Genomic DNA, 16,716 nt, shown 5'->3' with positions numbered 1-16,716 from the left:
TTGAAAAAAGGGGTCTGGTCAGGAAGGGGGTAAAATCTTCCGGGGCTTAAGTGGTTAAAACCGATAATTCTTTCCGTAACCAGTTCAAACTCTTTCTGCAGGTCACTTCAGCTGCAAAAAAAAATCCCCAACCCTGATATTAAATGAAGCCAAGCATAGAATTAATAAAACTATGATTCGTGCCACAATAGAGGCTATAAATCTAGACAAAATACCCAGATTTAAGAAAATTTGGCTCCCTTGGGTTACATATTATCTACCTTCTAACTAAAGAATCCATGTTGATGATTTCCTGATAATTTTTATCACATTACCATTCTTATTCTAATCATCAAATAATTGTCACACATTATATATAATTTCAATAGTTCCTCTTTTTTCTCTCGTTCAAAACTTTTATTGAGTTTTATAAAACAGCCATAAAGCAAGTTACAAAACAAAAACAAAAGTAGAAATACTGTTGTTGTTACAGAAGTATTATAAATGTTATACTGTATAGTGAAGTTTGCACAAAAGGAAGGAACAACAGAAAAAGGTAGAATTATTAATATGATATTCTGAGATATTAAGATTTTGTGAAGGTATTCAGAACATGGCTGTGGGGGAAAAAAAAAGGAAAAGGAAGAAGTCAGCAGGATGTGGGTAGGGTAAAGTGGGTAAAGGAGAGGGCATCGAGAATAGAACTTGTTAGTTCCTCTTTTTTGAATATTACTGTTATTCACAGTTTACTATTAGATTGAGACTTCATCATACTTTTTATAGTTCATGTGAGGTTTCAGCCTCTATTGATTGATTTTAAGGAATTTCCTTTCAAAGTTATTATTTGTATGACTAAGGTATGAGACCTATATTATTTTCAGTTATATTAAGGAGCTATAATCCCCTATTGTTTTCGGATATAGTATTCTCTTGCGCTGCTTTTGAACTTGTTTATTTTTTTAAAATTCAATAAACAAATTTGACAGGAAAAAAGGGATGATAGAAGTATCCCCGCGTTGCTGATCTTCTGCTGTCTCTTTGCAGCCACTTTCTGCCTACATGTCATTCCCCCAGGGTGACTCTTCATTGCTCTGGTGGGTTTCTGGTCACCATGAGATACTGGAGCCCAGCTGTACATAAAGAGTGGTAATTGATGGTGCACAGGGCTTTATCAGGGGATATAGAAGGATTCTTCTAAAGCATATCCACTTGCCTTATCTCCCCTGCTCCACATCACAGCACACCGTAAACTTTCCAAGGAGCAGGGCTGCTGTTAGAAATCATGAGGCCCAGTACAGCCTACCTGATGGGACCCCCAACCCAACCCCCTGATCCTGCTCATTGCCTACCTCCAATGCGATCCTCAAAAAAAAAAAAAAAATGGAAGAAGATATGTCCTCCTACGTCTAGGCGCATCGGAGAGTAGTTGGGTGTAAACAAACAGCGGAGTCCATTTAACGCCCGACTGCCCATAGAGCAGAGTTGGCTCGATTCGTGGCCACTCTGCATAAACTGAGTGGACACGGACCTGTCATCCATCTGCTCTGCTCTGATCAGTAGGGAATCAATGGACAGTTCCCCCACTGAGCTAAGAGGAATCCCCCTTGTGAGATAGGGGCCTAAGGAAGCATTTTACTGTCCTTCAATGATCATCATCATGATAATCATACTGCGTCACTTGAGTCAATCTGAGGAGGACTAATTTGGAATCTACTGTATGTTAGTGGAACGAAGGAGGGGGAACTTGGCTCTGTTGGAACGCATGAAATTAGGGGCTCTAGGGGAACTCAAAGAGAGAAAGTTGGGCTAAAAGGACTTTAAGGGCTAATTTGGATGGGAGACTATCTATCGTGGTGTTTGACAAGCAGTGAGGAGGTAATATGTCTTCTACCCACCGCCTGTTTTTACTCTGAAAATGCAGACCCACAATGCCCCAGCCATGTTCATTGCACGCACTTGCAGGGTAGTTGTGGTGCACCCCATTCATGGTGACATGCCATTTAATTTTTGCCATTCAAGAGCACTAATGCTACATCTCCTTTTTCAGGTGGGGTGGTCAGGGGTAGTAAAACTTCAGCTCAACTGCCTGCTTGTACTGCCCCACATACTTGTGTTAATGAACCCCTAAGGACTTTTTAGCTCTTCCTACTGTTCAGTAGATCAGTACATTATCTGCAGTCATTTAAGGTGGCCATGGAATAGATTGCTTTTTATTTCATATCTACTACTACGAGGGAGATGGATGGACATGGACTGCTGCCTTTGCCTCTGTTTGCTGCACGGACCTATTGCTCCCAATCTGCCCTGAGCCTGCCACCGTTCTTCTGCTGATTTCCTCAGCACTTGCTTACTGAAGGTGGCAGGCAGTGTGTAAGCCGAGTCACTCCTCCGCCACCAGCACAGGGACTGAGAGAGCCGGGACTTTAATCTTACTATCGGCAAATGCAGCCAGAGTAAATCCACATATGAGCCGAAACAGAAAAAATAGCCCCTCTGTCTACAGTCTCCTGGGCCCTCTGGATGAACCGATGCCCCCCCCCCCCTCAACCCAGTGAATAGGATTTCCCATCTGGGAACTACATTATGCTCACAGCATGTATAAACTTGCAATGTAATACATGATGCTTGCAGCTGCCGGCTGGCAGGGCCCCCCTGTTACATGATGGCGCTCTGGCCCCCTACAGGAGGCCCGGTGGTCTCCCCTTATAAGCGGCCCTGCCAAGGAGTGCCGGCTCAGTGTGTCACAGCATGAGCACAGGAACACACAGCCCAGGCAGCTCCCCTCCACCAGAAAACCTCCTGCTAAGAGTACACACATCCGCCTGGTCCACTTCACTCTTCACCAAGGTCTGACCTCCCCCCCCCCCCCCGACCCCTCCCGTACTGTGTAGGTGGGCTCTGGGGGGGCCAGTTTGGCGGCGATGCGGCACGGGCAGCAGAAGAGAGCCTACTGTTCTACCTCGAGCCTTGCGCAGGCATTGGGGAGGAGGAGAGGACAGCAGGCAACTGAGAAGAGGGGGCTGGCTCCCTCCCCTCCCATGTCACTCACAGCTGGACATCAGACTACTGCAGGCATCAGGGGAAACCACAGAGACAAGGTGGGGGGGGGGGGGAGGATCAGCTGCCCGACGCTCGGAGCTGCATGCCCGGGGCATTGGGAGTTGCCATAAGTGGGCTAGCAGTGGCCCAGGCGCCAGGACGCAGTTTTTGGTTGCCATAACGACCTGGCGTCTGGGGTTTGTCAAGCCCTGCATTAAACCATCAGCATTTTTTTATCGCTTCTCGGCCTTTTGGCTAAGATCAAGTGTAGTATCTGTTCTTATCAGTGTTGGAATGGAACCTGAAGGTTAGTATCGGTGGTGGCCGAAGTATACCGGGGCGCTCTGGGCGTAACTGGAGGACCGGAGTAGGCCAAACCAGAGAAAGCCGGAGGGTTCCAATGCCTTCCTGATTTGAATGGGTCCGCCCCTACCAGTTTGAAGGGAGCAAGAAAGCTGGGAAATGACGGTTAGTATTGCTCCTGGATGTAATTGGTGAGGAATTGGGATGGCGGTGGGAGGGCCTTTCCTCCTGGGTTGAATCTGGCCTTGCAAAAGGCTTGTCCCCAGTTGAAGGCAGGCTCTCTCTAAGCTGTCCACGTTCCAAACCTCCTGGTAGGCAAGGGCTACACTCGGTCTGGCCATTGGGCCGGGGTAGAGAAAGCCCGTAGTGTATGTGCCCCTGGGGTGGCAGCCCAGGGGTGCCTTAATTCTCACTGGTGAGGGGCAGCTCGCCTTGAGTTTTTCGGCACCATGGTCACTGCACCTACGCACACTTTTTTAAGCACCTGCCTCTTGGGCAAGGCCTTTTGGCTTCGACCAGAGGAATTTTTATTCCGGCCGGAAGGCCTGCCCTTGTATTTTCACAAGGGCACTAATTCACTTCTCCACTTCCCTTCCCCCACCTTTTTGTTTGTGTGTGCCTTTTCTTTGTAGTTTGTCACTTGCTATCACCTTTTTTCACTTGCACGACTTGTAGGGTGTGGGTCCTCTGGCCCTACCTTGAGTCTTGGGAGGGGGTGGATATGGCCTTTTGGCTTGGTCCGCCCTCTCTCATGGGGTCTCCCTTCGGGGGAGCCCTACTTAGTACTCGGTGGGGGCTGTTTCGGCAGTCCCCCTGAAGAACGGGGTCAGTCTGGTTTCGGCCAGACAGACCATGAGTACCTTAAATCCCTGTCAGGAGTCTTGCGCCCCGGGGGATCGAGGTTCGGGTCCTACCTCTTCGGAGGGAAGACCATTTGTTTGCACACCCTGTGCACTTTTTGTGTTCCTCACGTTTGTGTGTGTGCACTTTTTTATGCACCGGGTGAAGTCTTTTGAGTGTGTTTCACACGCTACGGAGAAAAAAAAAAAAAAAAAATCAGCATTTTTTTAGATTAACACATTAAGCACAATAAAATAAACATTCCCCAGTAAACTATTTGTTAAAATTCTTACCCAAACACTTGCATTTTGCAGCTTTCAAAGCTTCTGGCTCCTGCTTTCTCGGTGCCGCTACACTGAACTTGTTGTCTTCACATGAAAACATTACAGTGGACAGTGCAGTCTATAGCCATCACATCAATTTAAAAAGGCAGCCTTAAGTGGACAGTACAGTCTATAGCCATCACATCAATTTAAAAAGGCAGCCTTATAGGGGGCTCAGAACCATAAGGGTTCATTTAAGTTTGTAGTTCGGGGGGTTTTAAAACCCCATAATAAGATGTGTTTTTACTACCCCTGCCCCAACTACACCCCCTTTAGCTGCAGTGTCCAGGGGTGTACCCATGTCGCATCCACAGAAGGAGTTAAACGCACTGTCATGGTTGCTGTGTGGCAATTATGACCATTCAAGTGAATGAGGCTGCTCTGCAACCTTGTGCAGTGCTGGAAATAAGGGGTTAAAGCAGGCAACATTGTGCTGATTTCTCACCACCTGTCTTAGCCCCTTGGACCCCACAGATGCATGCAGTTGCAGGGCGCTTGCAGAGTGGTCCCATTTTGTGAATTGATCGCGATTGGCAGGCGGTATCACCCACCAAAAGCAAAAGGGGATTTATTTCCTGCTGCGGCATGTGTACACCTTTGGCTGCTGCCTCAGCAGCTAAAGGGGGTTAGGGTTGGGGGCTGTAAAACCTATGTAAAAAAAATAGGGAGGTAATTACACAAATAATACGGACAATAATAAATAATATTAATATTATTCCACACCCACTTCTCATTGTTCTTTTTAGGGGTAGGTCAACAATTAAACACACACTGTACGCAAGAAATATTATATTGTATGAAGAATTTACCTGAACAGCTTTGTCACAGATAAGGGGATACATAAATTCCAATACTTTGGAGGTATAAATGTTACTGACCCAGACTAACAGCAGCATTCAATGCTGGCTAATACAACATCTGCACTTAAGAAGACCAATACCTATAAAATGCACAACAATATTCAAACAATCATCAACTAGAATTCTAGCTAGCAAGCACAATATGTATTTTACGGGGTATAGTAATTTCTTACACCCCGACTCAACAGGGCGCGACTGCCGAATGCAACTAAGGGCTTATTAACAGGTGCCGCAGGCACTACTGCTCCTCTGAAAAACATCCTGAGTGTGTTTGACATGTGATGAGGAGGTGATATGTTGCCTTCTCACTACCCGATTTAAACCCATGATTGCCATGCGGTAGTACGACAACTAGGGGTTTAATCCAGGTGTGAGGAGGCGACACTGTGCCCGATGATCTTTGACTTCTCCCATGTTGTTCAGAGTTGCTTACCCCTGGTTCAGGTAGACACAACTAGTCCCTGCATGCAAGGGTGGCACCATCGGATACTGCAAGAAAAATAAGCCACTTTGAAAAATGAAACCTGGGGCAGGTGTCAAGGCATAAGCTTAAACAGGAACATGAGCAAGGAGTCAAATATGAAGAAGCTGTACACTCAATAAGTGAATAAATCCACTGCTGAAAATGCTTAAAAATGTTGTGGCTTAATATCACTTTAAGTGACGTGGCAGTATTAAAAGAACCTATGCATAAAAAAGAGGGGGAAGCATGATACATCACTCCATCCTTTTAGAGTTTCTGTTGCCTTATGCATTTGTTTTGATCAGCTCTAATGCCTCTGGTCAAGCGAACTCAAGTGATGAAATTCAGCCTCTTTTCTTTGTCCCTAAGGATGCAAAAGGATTATTCATCGGGGATAGCAGCTGAAACAGACATCCTGTCTAGTATGCCTAGAAGAGCCACACTTTAAACTAATGGGCCTCAAAGAACTGTAAAGTTAGTTCCCCAATTATCGGGCATCTTAATGGGTATGGATCCCTTGTAGTGTGCCCAATGTGCCCGAGGGCTTCAGAATTCAAGGTGCCCGAGGGCTTCAGAATTCAAGGTTAGACTCTGCAGTCACTGTCTGTTGCTAATTTTCTTCCTGTTGTAATTTACTATTTGTTAGCAAGGCTGCTCATCACAGTGAAGGAACAAAAGTAAAGTGAAAGTGGCAGAGGGGGATGATCACCTGAGTCATTGACCAAGGAAGGGTTTTTTTTTTTTTTCTTGTGTGTGTACAGGCTCTCTTTAAGAAAAGGCCCCACCCACTGAAAACTACCCGGCATGTGCTCCCTTGTTGCTCTGTTCTTCAAGAATACCCGATGCTTCTGGTTATGGTAGAGGATGCGACAACCTCCCAGTATGCAGTACTGTCATCTGAAACGAAAAACGTTAACCCTGTTTGTTAGCGCTTACACCAGCAACATTGAGTTTGAGGGTTAGGACTCCCATTCCCAAGGGCAAGTACCAGTGGGTAAGGGTGAGGAAGGGGTTGTTCTCTTAGAAGACATCTTGTCACCTTTCCTAGTTAGGCCCTGGTCAGCCTCTCTAATTAAAGTTACTTCTGATGTGACTGCCTATGTAACAAGAACCTCTTTTACATGTGTTTCCAAGGCCATAGGGCTGTATATGTATGTCTAAGGCTAAAAAAGGCTATATATTCCTTGACATTGACCATCTTGTTTATTTCTCATTGCAGGTACTCTGTATGGGAACACGGTCTGTGTATGTTGATAATGCCAAAGAACCACATGATGTTGTCATATTAAAGCATTTCACTGAGAAAAATAGAGCTGTGGTTGTTGACCTCAAAACACGAAAGAGGAAGACTGGTAAGTAAATTTCTGTTGACTGTTTGCTTTCTTGCACATTTCTGGCAAGATCAACAGGTATTTTTTATACTTGCTGGAAATGTTTTTAGTCTGGAAAGTGAAAACTTTTGCAGCCACTACATGAAAATTTAAAGTAGAAGTCTACCCTAACACTAAAATCCCTGTTTCTACAGACATCCACGATCTAACACTAACCTATCTAGTCCTGTAAAGAAGAAATCAGTATACATACCTTTTTTTGAAGCTGATCTGACCCAATCCCACGCTGAGCTGTTATCTGTGTCTTTGCTGTGGAGGCGAGTGCAGAGGACACAGCCGACAATGGGGTCCCCATAGTAAGTCTATGGGTGACATCAGGAGGAGTAGGGCCCCATTGTTGATGTCAGTGGAAGGAATAGTGTCCCATTGTTGGCGTCAGCAGAAAGGAGTAGTGCCCCATTGTTTGTGTCCATGGGAGGAATAGTGTCCCATCGTTGGTGTCAGCGAAAGGAATAGTGTCCCTTCGTTGGTGTCAGCCGAAGGAATAGTGTCCCTTCGTTGGTGTCAGCGGGAGAAATAGTGCTCCATTGTTGGTGCCAGCGGGAGGTATAGGGCCTCATCATTGGTGACAGCGGGAGGAGTAGGGCCTCATCATTGGTGTCAGTGGGAGGAATAGCGCCCCATCGTTGGTGCCACCGGGAGGAATAGCGCCCCATCGTTGGTGCCAGCGGGTGGCATAGTGCCCCATCGTTCGTGTCAGAGGGAGAAACAGTGCCCCAAGAGCCAGATAAAAGCAAGCAAAGTGCCGCAGTTTGGAGCCCACTGCTCTAGATAGTTAGTCCTGACTAGATGCTAGCATATTAAAGGGATCCTGTTAAACCTGCTAATTCCAGTATTGATGAATGTTCTCTCGAGATACTTGTCCTGGGAACTTGTTCTGAGCATTTATATTTTTTTATTTCATGTTTGTAACAGACATATCTGTTTCTACTTTGTTATAAAACTAAAAAACCTAAATAAAGAATTAAAAAAGAAAAAAAGTTACTCCTAGAGCAATAATAAAATTGGCAGTAATGTTACAGGAGGGGAGAGGGGCGGAGGAGGATGAGCAGAAGTTTCACTTTTAAGTGAAGTTCTGCTTTAAAGTGGTTGTAGATGTAAAGAACAAATTACAGCCAGCTCCTCTGTTCTTTTAATCTCTCCTACACCGTGTAATTGCTTTTTTAAAACAATGCCTGTAAATACCTTATTTTTACTCTTTTATGGCCTGTCAGGTGAGCTCCAGCTCTTCTATTCCTACGATATATAGGCTGCAGGTGGAGGGACCGAGTTCCCCCTCTGACTGTCAGCCAGGAAGGCAACAGCTATACAGTGGATTGAAGTCACTTAGTGGACTACCTCTGCAGTAGGGCACTCACTGTAACTGCAGCAGTCAGTGCAAAACTGCTAGATAAAAAGCTAGGCAACAGCTACACAGCGGATTGGATTGGAGTCAGTGGACTACCTCTGCAGTAGGGCACTCACTGCAACTACTGCAGTCAGTGCAAAACTGCTAGAAAAAAAGCTAGGCAACCACTAGACATTGGATTGGTTTGGACTCTTTGCAGTAGGGCACTCACTGCAACTACAGCAGTCAGTGCAAAACTGCTAAAAAAAAGCTAGACAGTGGATTGGAGTGGACACTATTCTTTTCAATGCTCCCAGTTAAGTAGAACAATGTTATAATGCAGAAAGCAGAACACTTCAGCATGTCCATGGTCACCTGTTAAAGGTCTTCTGCTTTGTTCATACAATGCTGCCTATTCATAAACGTGCTCAGGAGGAGTGGAGGACAGAGAAGCAGCGAGAGAGAGGTATCTCCTAGCATGGGAAGGAGATATGACGACTTCTGTCAATTAATGCTTCTTTCAAAAAGAGATGAAGTTCATCATCCAGGCTTATCGTTGCAGATTCAGAAGAAATTGAATTCTCCGCATGAGGCCCCAATAAAACATTGAAAATGTCTTCATCAATTTGACGACGATGAAGAAGATTCTCTTCTGTTCGTTGACGTATTTTTGCACATTTTTCTGTTTTTGTAGCATGCTGCTCTTTATAAAAATAGTGTTCTGGACTTGTCTTTTCGGCAGGAACCTCCTGCACCTCCTGTTGAATATCTTCTTTCAGCCATTGTGTCGCCTTAGCCCAGGGGTGTCCAAACTATGGCCCTCCAGCTATTCAGGAACTACAATTCCCATCATGCCTAGTTATGTCTAAATGTCAGATTTACAATGCCTCATGGGATGTGTAGTTCCACAACAGCTGGAGGGCCGTAGTTTGGACACTCCTGCCTTTGCCAATTCATCATCAGAAGAGAAAGCATGGTTCTTGTATCGAGGATGTTATTGTTGCCTGGGATAGTGGAGGAGGTATTGAATCAAAACCACATTAATATTCATTTTGTTTTTTTCTGTGCTGCATGATTCAATTCAATATGATGAACTCTTAGATGGGCCCAAAGATTTGACGTATTTTTGTTTTTTGCAGTTACTGATCTACATGTGTTGCATACTGCTGGAGAAGGTTGAGATGAGAAATTGTCCCAGACCACACTTTCACTTTTTCTCTCCTCATCCATCTCCATTTCAATTAACAAGATGGCTTGCTGAAGTTGCTGCTGCTGGCACTGGCACCCTGTTGTGGGTTGGTGGCTGACGCCTGGCAGTGTGGGTTGCTTGCTGGCACCCTATTGTGGGTTGGTGGCTGACGCCTGGCAGTGTGGATTGCTTGCTGGCATCCTGTTGTGGGTTGGTGGCTGACGCCTGGCAGTGTGGGTTGGTGGCTGACGCCTGGCAGTGTGGGTGGCTTCGTGTCACCCTGTTGTGGGTGGCTTGCTTGCCGGAACAATGTGGTGGCTGGCTGGCTGGCTTGGTGTCACCCTGTTATGGGTGGCTGGCTTGCAGGAACACTGTGGTTGGTGGCTGGCTTGGTGTCACCCTGGTATGGGTGGCTGGCTTGCAGGAACACTGTGGTGGGTGGCTAGCTTGGTGTTACCCTGTTCTGGCTGGCTGGCTTGCAGGGATGGATGGCTAGCTAGCACCGTGACCGGACTGCAGCTGGCTGTACACGAGGCTGTCTGAGTCGTGGGAGGCAGGTCTTAAGGCAGAGAACGTGGGCAGCGTGCAGTGAAATGGTGTTGCGTATGGGCTGCGTGGTGTTAAAAGGCAGAACGTGTGCGCGCAACATACGCAATGACGTCACAAAAATATCGTCAATATCGGTAAATCCAAAGGCCGATTCTGATATATCAGGGAAAGTGCATATCAGCCCCCGATATATCAGTGTTGCCGATAATCGGTCGATCTCTAGTTACAACTACTTTAACTTTTACCGAAAATAGGAGCACTTCTGTTACAAAATCACCAACACCTTGGTGTCTGCTACAATAAACCTCAAAGAACTTACAACCTTTACTCCATCAAAGCTAAACTGTGAATCCACAGCCTAACAGAAGTGTTAGGATGGAAAACTACCAAAAACATTGAAAGCGCCTGTCTTCATTTGTGCTAAAGAACTGCTTTTATGTGTAGGAGTTCCCCACCAATACTCTATGCATTAACTGGGTTGTATGTTGAAAATGTAGGTGGGATTGAATAATAGATGTGCCATTCCTGGACAGGGCATCCATAGAAAATGTACTGTATTCTCACTGTATTAAGTAATGGTGGTTTCTCATGTATTTATTTATTTTCTTTTGCAAGCAAGGCTTTGAGGAGGCGGGCATTGTGCCATAGTGCCCTCTCTTCTCAATTAAAAAAAAAAAAGAGTAAAGTTTGCTGTATACTTTGCTAGAAAAATTTTTATTGTGGTACTTTTTTTTTTTTTAGTTTTTTAAATTATATAACATTAAAGTTTTTTTATTCTCCTGGCATCACCCAAATATACCCATAATCTCCATTTCTCTTTCATTCATTGATGCACACAGCACTTCATAAATCATAACTACTGGGATATATTGCCTCCTCCAGGAGTAGGACTAGGCAGAACAAAAACACCTGGCTATGCCCATGGGTCGTCCTCAGCTTGGTATTTAACTCCCCTGTAGTCCTAGCAACTTTTTCTCCTTTCTTACATCTTTTTTGTTTTTTCTCTCAGGAGATCTACTTGCTGGGCTGGGCGACGAGCTGGATAATCTAGATCCAGTGGTCCTCCCAGCCCAGTCATCGTGGTGATTAGGGGCGTGCTGTGGCCTAAGAATTGGTCTGGAGACCAAGCCTCTAAGAAAGCTCTTTGATCTGCCCTTTTAAGGCGATCGCATGATGACATCATTAAGGGTATCACGGTGGGAGTACCTTCCTGCCACAGTCAAGGAAAGGGAAGGAGCCTTGTCGCAGACGGAGGCCCTCCTCAGCTCATAGAAAATTATTTTGTGCTTCTGGGATGGAGAATAAGGGAACTAGATCTTTTAAATCTTCCCTGGTAGGTTCCAAGAAACCTTGGTCTGGTAAGCCTAGAGCTAGCTTACCCGGACCAGCAGACAAGACCTCTTTAGCATGAAGGTCTGCCGTCACCCATTATTGGGATGGGGGATATCTTCAATTGTTTCTGGCCCCATTGACAACTTTTGTGAACGTCAAGGCGATCCACAAAATGTTTCTTTTGGGGGTACCCAGAAAGGGGGGCAAAGTTTGTTCTTTTCATATTTTTTAGGTCCTGAGTCTCCTTGTGCTGATTTAATTTCTGCAAAGGTTCAGGTAATGTCCGATCTACCTAAGGTCCCCCCTATCTCTGTCCAGGGAATTGAATTACCTAGGTCTGATTTTAATTATGACCAGGGTGGTCATAATTAAAACCAGGGTGGTCTGACAAATTTCAGATAGTTCTTTCTCCCGATTTGCATACAGGTGGTATCCACCTTCAAGACAGTTTTGTTTGCACAGTCCAACATTTGGCTCCTTTGGCACTTTTGGCTCCACAGGAGGATACCGAAGTTCATGGCGAGATCATGGGTTCTTCTGGCAGATGCCGTAGGCGTCCAAGGGCCACAATAAGGCCAGTATCATCCTTGATTCAGACTTCTTCCGCAGTTCCTGCGAGGAATCAAGAGCGAGGATCTTCCAATCATCCTGGTGCCTGTAAACGTCCCTTGGGGGCTTCCTCTCAGAGAAGACCAGTTGTCACAAGGGCTAATATACCATCCTGCTTTACAGTCGCTGGTTTTAATGACTTAGCTAATGAAAACTAGGTACTGAGGGATAGAGGATTGTCTGGATCAGTGATCCCTACTATGGTGAAGGTGAGGAAGTCCTCTTACAGCAAGATATATCATCGCACGTGGAACGCGTACATTTCTTGGTGTAAGTCGATTGGCGCTCATCATCGAGCCTTTTCTGTGGCTCGGATCTTAACCTTTCTTCAACGGGGTGTTGATCAGAAGTTGGCCCTGAGTACCATCAAGGGCCAGGGTGTCAGACTCGCTTTTTGTGGTTTGAACGACCAAGAAAAGGGCTGGCCACTTCTTCGGCTACCATCTCTGCATGGATCAGACAGACGGTGACTCAGGCCTATTCCATTAAAGGTAACGTTCCACCTTTCCATGTCACGGCGCATTCTACTCGGGTGCTGAGTGCTTCTTGGGCCTTCCTTCATCGGGCATCAATATCGCAAGTTTGCAATGCTGCCACTTGGTCGTCGGTGCATACCGTTACAAAATTCTGTAAGGTAGATACTTTAGCATCTGCGGATGCTTGTTTTCGCCGCAAAGTTTTGCAGGCTGCTGTTTAAGAGTGTTACGAATCAACTGGCTCCCCTACTGGGTACCTCTGTTGACGGATGCTCCTAGTGCTTCCCGAGGGCTCCAAGCACTCAACCAGACACCATAACCACCGCAGACCCCACAAACCGCTGCAGCTTGGGTTGGGGTCTCGCTGTCTCCTACCCACCCTGGACCTACGACAAGGCTCCAGATTCCAGTGGGTGAACCTCTTTCCTCAGAGAGTGAATCAGAAACAGGAACAAAATCTTGCAAGAGCTTAGAGATTATTCAAGGGAGTATGAAGAGCATAGCAATCCCTTGTAGCAGATTCCCCCAATAAGAGACAGGACTCTAGATTGAGGGTGAAGTAGAACTCAAGGTTTAATGGTACAGCTGCTCTTTTATACAGTCCCCCCCCCCACCCCCAAGGTTACCGCCCAGGTGGAGGAACAGGACATGAAGTTCACAATCCAATAAAAACTGTTTTACACTCAGTCACTCCCATACAGTGTACACTATCCCTCCCCTCTGCCTGATTACATTGTCATATGCAGATTAAATTGTATACAGGAACAGAACCAACCTGAACTAATTATCTAGCCATCTGGACAGAACAATGTGAAGTCATTAACATTTAACAATGGGACAGGCAGACTTAACACAATACACATTCCATCTCAATACACAAACAATAGGGAGAACCTGTCTGACATTGAAGGACGTGGAACAGAAGCCAATGTGATTAGATCTTTCAATGAACATGTTTAGAATCAAACAGCTGACAAATATTACTGTCCCACTTGAAGCGATTCAAACTATTAAGTATCTGTGTTCACGCCCAGTGATGGTGAATACCGTCACAAAGAGGGGCTGTTCCCACTTGAGGGGTGTTTTTTCTTTAAACTTTTATTTTTTCAAACGGGGCTTCTGTGACCCGGTTAAGGCTTCTGTGTCCTGGTTAAGGGCACTTATGTTTAGTCTTGGGTTATTTTCCCCACCCCTCATTTTCCTTTTGCCACTGCTTTTGGACACCCCAGTAGTTAGGATTTATGGAGTGCTGTGTCCGTCAATGAACGAAAGGGAAAATATTTTTTTTGGACTTAACGTAAAATCCATTTCTCTGAGTTAATCGATGGACACAGCACCCACCCCTCTATGAAGTTCTGATACTTCTAATACTGCTTGCTACTAAACGAATTACTTAGAGCAGAGAGGGGGGGTTATAAACCAAGCTGAGGACGGCCCATTGGCGTAGCCAGGTGTTTTTTGTTCTGCCTAGTCCTACTCCTGGAGGAGGCAATATAATGCAGTAGTTATGATATATGGAACGCTGTGTCTGTCAAAGAAATTAGAGAAATTGATTTTACGGTAAGTACAAAAATACCATTTTCCTCTCTGAAACATGTCCCAAAATGTATTATTTTTTTTCCTTAAGTTTGTTTTTGTATGGAAACTGCTTTTACTACCATGACACTGTGCCATCACCAGGTCTCTAAAATTTTTGTAGGGGCAGCTGCTGAAAAAAATACCAAGAGCTCCACTCCTGTACACACTGAGAACAAGGCAGCAACATTTATTTTTGCTAAGGAAGAAATAAAATGTATGCATGCAAAGTGGGACAGAGAGTTGGTGGGAGGTTACTTGGAGTTCTGTAGTTCAGTGGCAGAAAAGGGACAGTGACCACACTGGTTGGGATTTCAGAGTAGCAGGGCCTGTGTTGTGTTGTCAGCCCATATGGGAAGTTAGAAGCACACTAGATTTTTGGCAAAAAAAAGCATTATTTTTTTTTGTTTGTTTTATTGCATAGATGTACTGAATGTAATTTTGCTTTGACATGCTCTTTAATCAATTTTACAGTTTCAATTTTAGATTGAATTTTTAAAGCTGAAAATAGTTTTTAACTTGTAGTTTAATCAAACTCCTCTAGTGAAAGACTACCAGCTGATGCAAAGCAAGGATTGCAAAGGCCAAGACCCAGAAGTAAATCTTAAGAAATATCTCCAGCATTTTGCTTCCATCACCAGTAACCTCCTGCAGCGGAACTTGGACAACAGCTGTGCAGAGGCAGTTGAAGCTACTTGGGTCTTGTCACTGGCTCTTAAAGGTTTATATAAAACTCTAAAGGTAATATTCGATAAATAATGTGCGTAGTGCACTAAATAAATATCCATTTTTAAATTTGATGTAAACAAAATTAAATAAAAAAAAACTGTGATTACAGATAACAGGCCGTGTACCACAAAATATTTTAATAAATGTTGGATAGTTTTATAATTGATATAAGTTATTCATAATGCTCTGTTATTACTTGATGAGTCATAGCTATAATATTTGCCTTTGTCTTGCACTTGTGGAGTAGATTAATTATGCATTAACTCCATTAGTTTTTTAAGCTAAAATAATTTACTAGTTATAGTTATCTCTCATACATGGACAATTACTAGAATTTTAAGTCTGCATGAGTGACATTTATAGCTTAGGAACTGTTTGATTACAAAAGACCATTGTTAGATTCAGTAAGCTTCTGATGGGATTAGAAATCCAGGACTCAATAAAACTATCTTATATTTAGGGGCTTATGCAGGCTGAAATTTGTATTTTTACATTGGTGAGCAAATTGCTATTGACATTAATGTACACATGATAGATCAGAGGCTGCATGTGACCTGTTTTGTGTTCCATTGCATGTCTTTTCTTGTCAGACACTGTTTTCTTTTTAAACACATGCAGCTGTGTTTAAATGGAAACTGCTGTTTTTGCTCAAGAACCTCTCTCCGTATGAGCCCTTATAAACATTGCCAATTACATATATATATATATATATATATATATATATATAAAATTATAATTCTGGAAATGGCTTGTTTAAAAATAATGTAAGGTAATGTTTTGATGTGCATATTCTGTCTGCAGTTAAATACCTACAGGTTGAATTTATATTGTATTAGTGTTCCACTAAGGCCCAACATCACAACTACCCAAGGCACAGGAAGAATGGTGAAGTTTGCTTTGAACATAGCTATAATCAGAACATGAGCTCTAAAATTAAATTCAGGGGAAACCATATTAATTCTGCATTAAAGAAACCCTTTCCTGAAAAACGCCAGCACTATAGTTCTTCACCCAGAAAAAGTATGCAGATCAGAAAAGTTAGAAGTCCTTATCTGCATACTTATAGGTTTGTGACATAAGGTATTAAAACCAGACCATCAACATGACAGCCAGGCATTTACCATTTTCAAAAAGAGGAGTTAACAGTGGCAACCTCTGTTTCTCTAGAAATGGTTTATTTTATGTAAGTTACCCTTTTTATTTAACCTTGGTCCTTTTTAATAGAATGACACAAGGAAGTAAAGTATTTGAAGAAATAATCTAAAACATTTTTGGCTATCAGGTAACTTGAATTGCTTTAAGTTGTATAACGATGAGCCTGCAGTAGACATATCTAATTTCCAACATCCCCTGAGTGTTGTCTGTAACTAAATTACATCATATCTATCTTTAGAAAAAGAATTTAGAAATGTTATGTTGCCTCCTGGCCTGCAATATGGTACATATGTTCATAAGAACAGTTTCTCATTCTTCATGTATTATATGGTGGGAACTGTTGCAAGCAGCCTGTAATTACCATACACTGTTCACTCAGTCCTTTTAAAGACTATGAAAATGAATGTGTAAATATTAATAGGACAATAATTCATTCAGTTATTATCAGATAGTACCAGCAGATAATGTTAAATACTGTTGTTTAAGATTACATAATTATTATCTTTGCATATTACAATGTAATTATCATCAGCCTGACAGGGAGCACCTGGGCTACTTAAAGTATCTTTATGTATAT

The 16,716-nt window shown here is 43.8% G+C and overlaps 1 protein-coding gene across 1 annotated transcript in view; it reads left to right on the top strand.

The window, feature by feature from the left end:
* The window catches only part of ZZEF1 (zinc finger ZZ-type and EF-hand domain containing 1), a 499,621-nt gene that overhangs the window by 376,325 nt on the left and 106,580 nt on the right, over positions 1-16,716 (top strand). The window contains exons 43-44 of the mRNA XM_082244777.1: positions 7,027-7,159; positions 14,800-14,996. Coding sequence (XP_082100903.1) covers positions 7,027-7,159; positions 14,800-14,996 — 330 coding nt within the window. The remainder of the gene's footprint in view (positions 1-7,026; positions 7,160-14,799; positions 14,997-16,716) is intronic.

This window comes from Pelophylax lessonae (genome assembly GCF_965119305.1).
Source record: "Pelophylax lessonae genome assembly, chromosome: 2".
NCBI classification, from domain to species: domain Eukaryota; kingdom Metazoa; phylum Chordata; class Amphibia; order Anura; family Ranidae; genus Pelophylax; species Pelophylax lessonae.
Note: the sequence above shows the minus strand (reverse complement) of the source record. Positions and strands in the feature narration are given on the sequence as shown.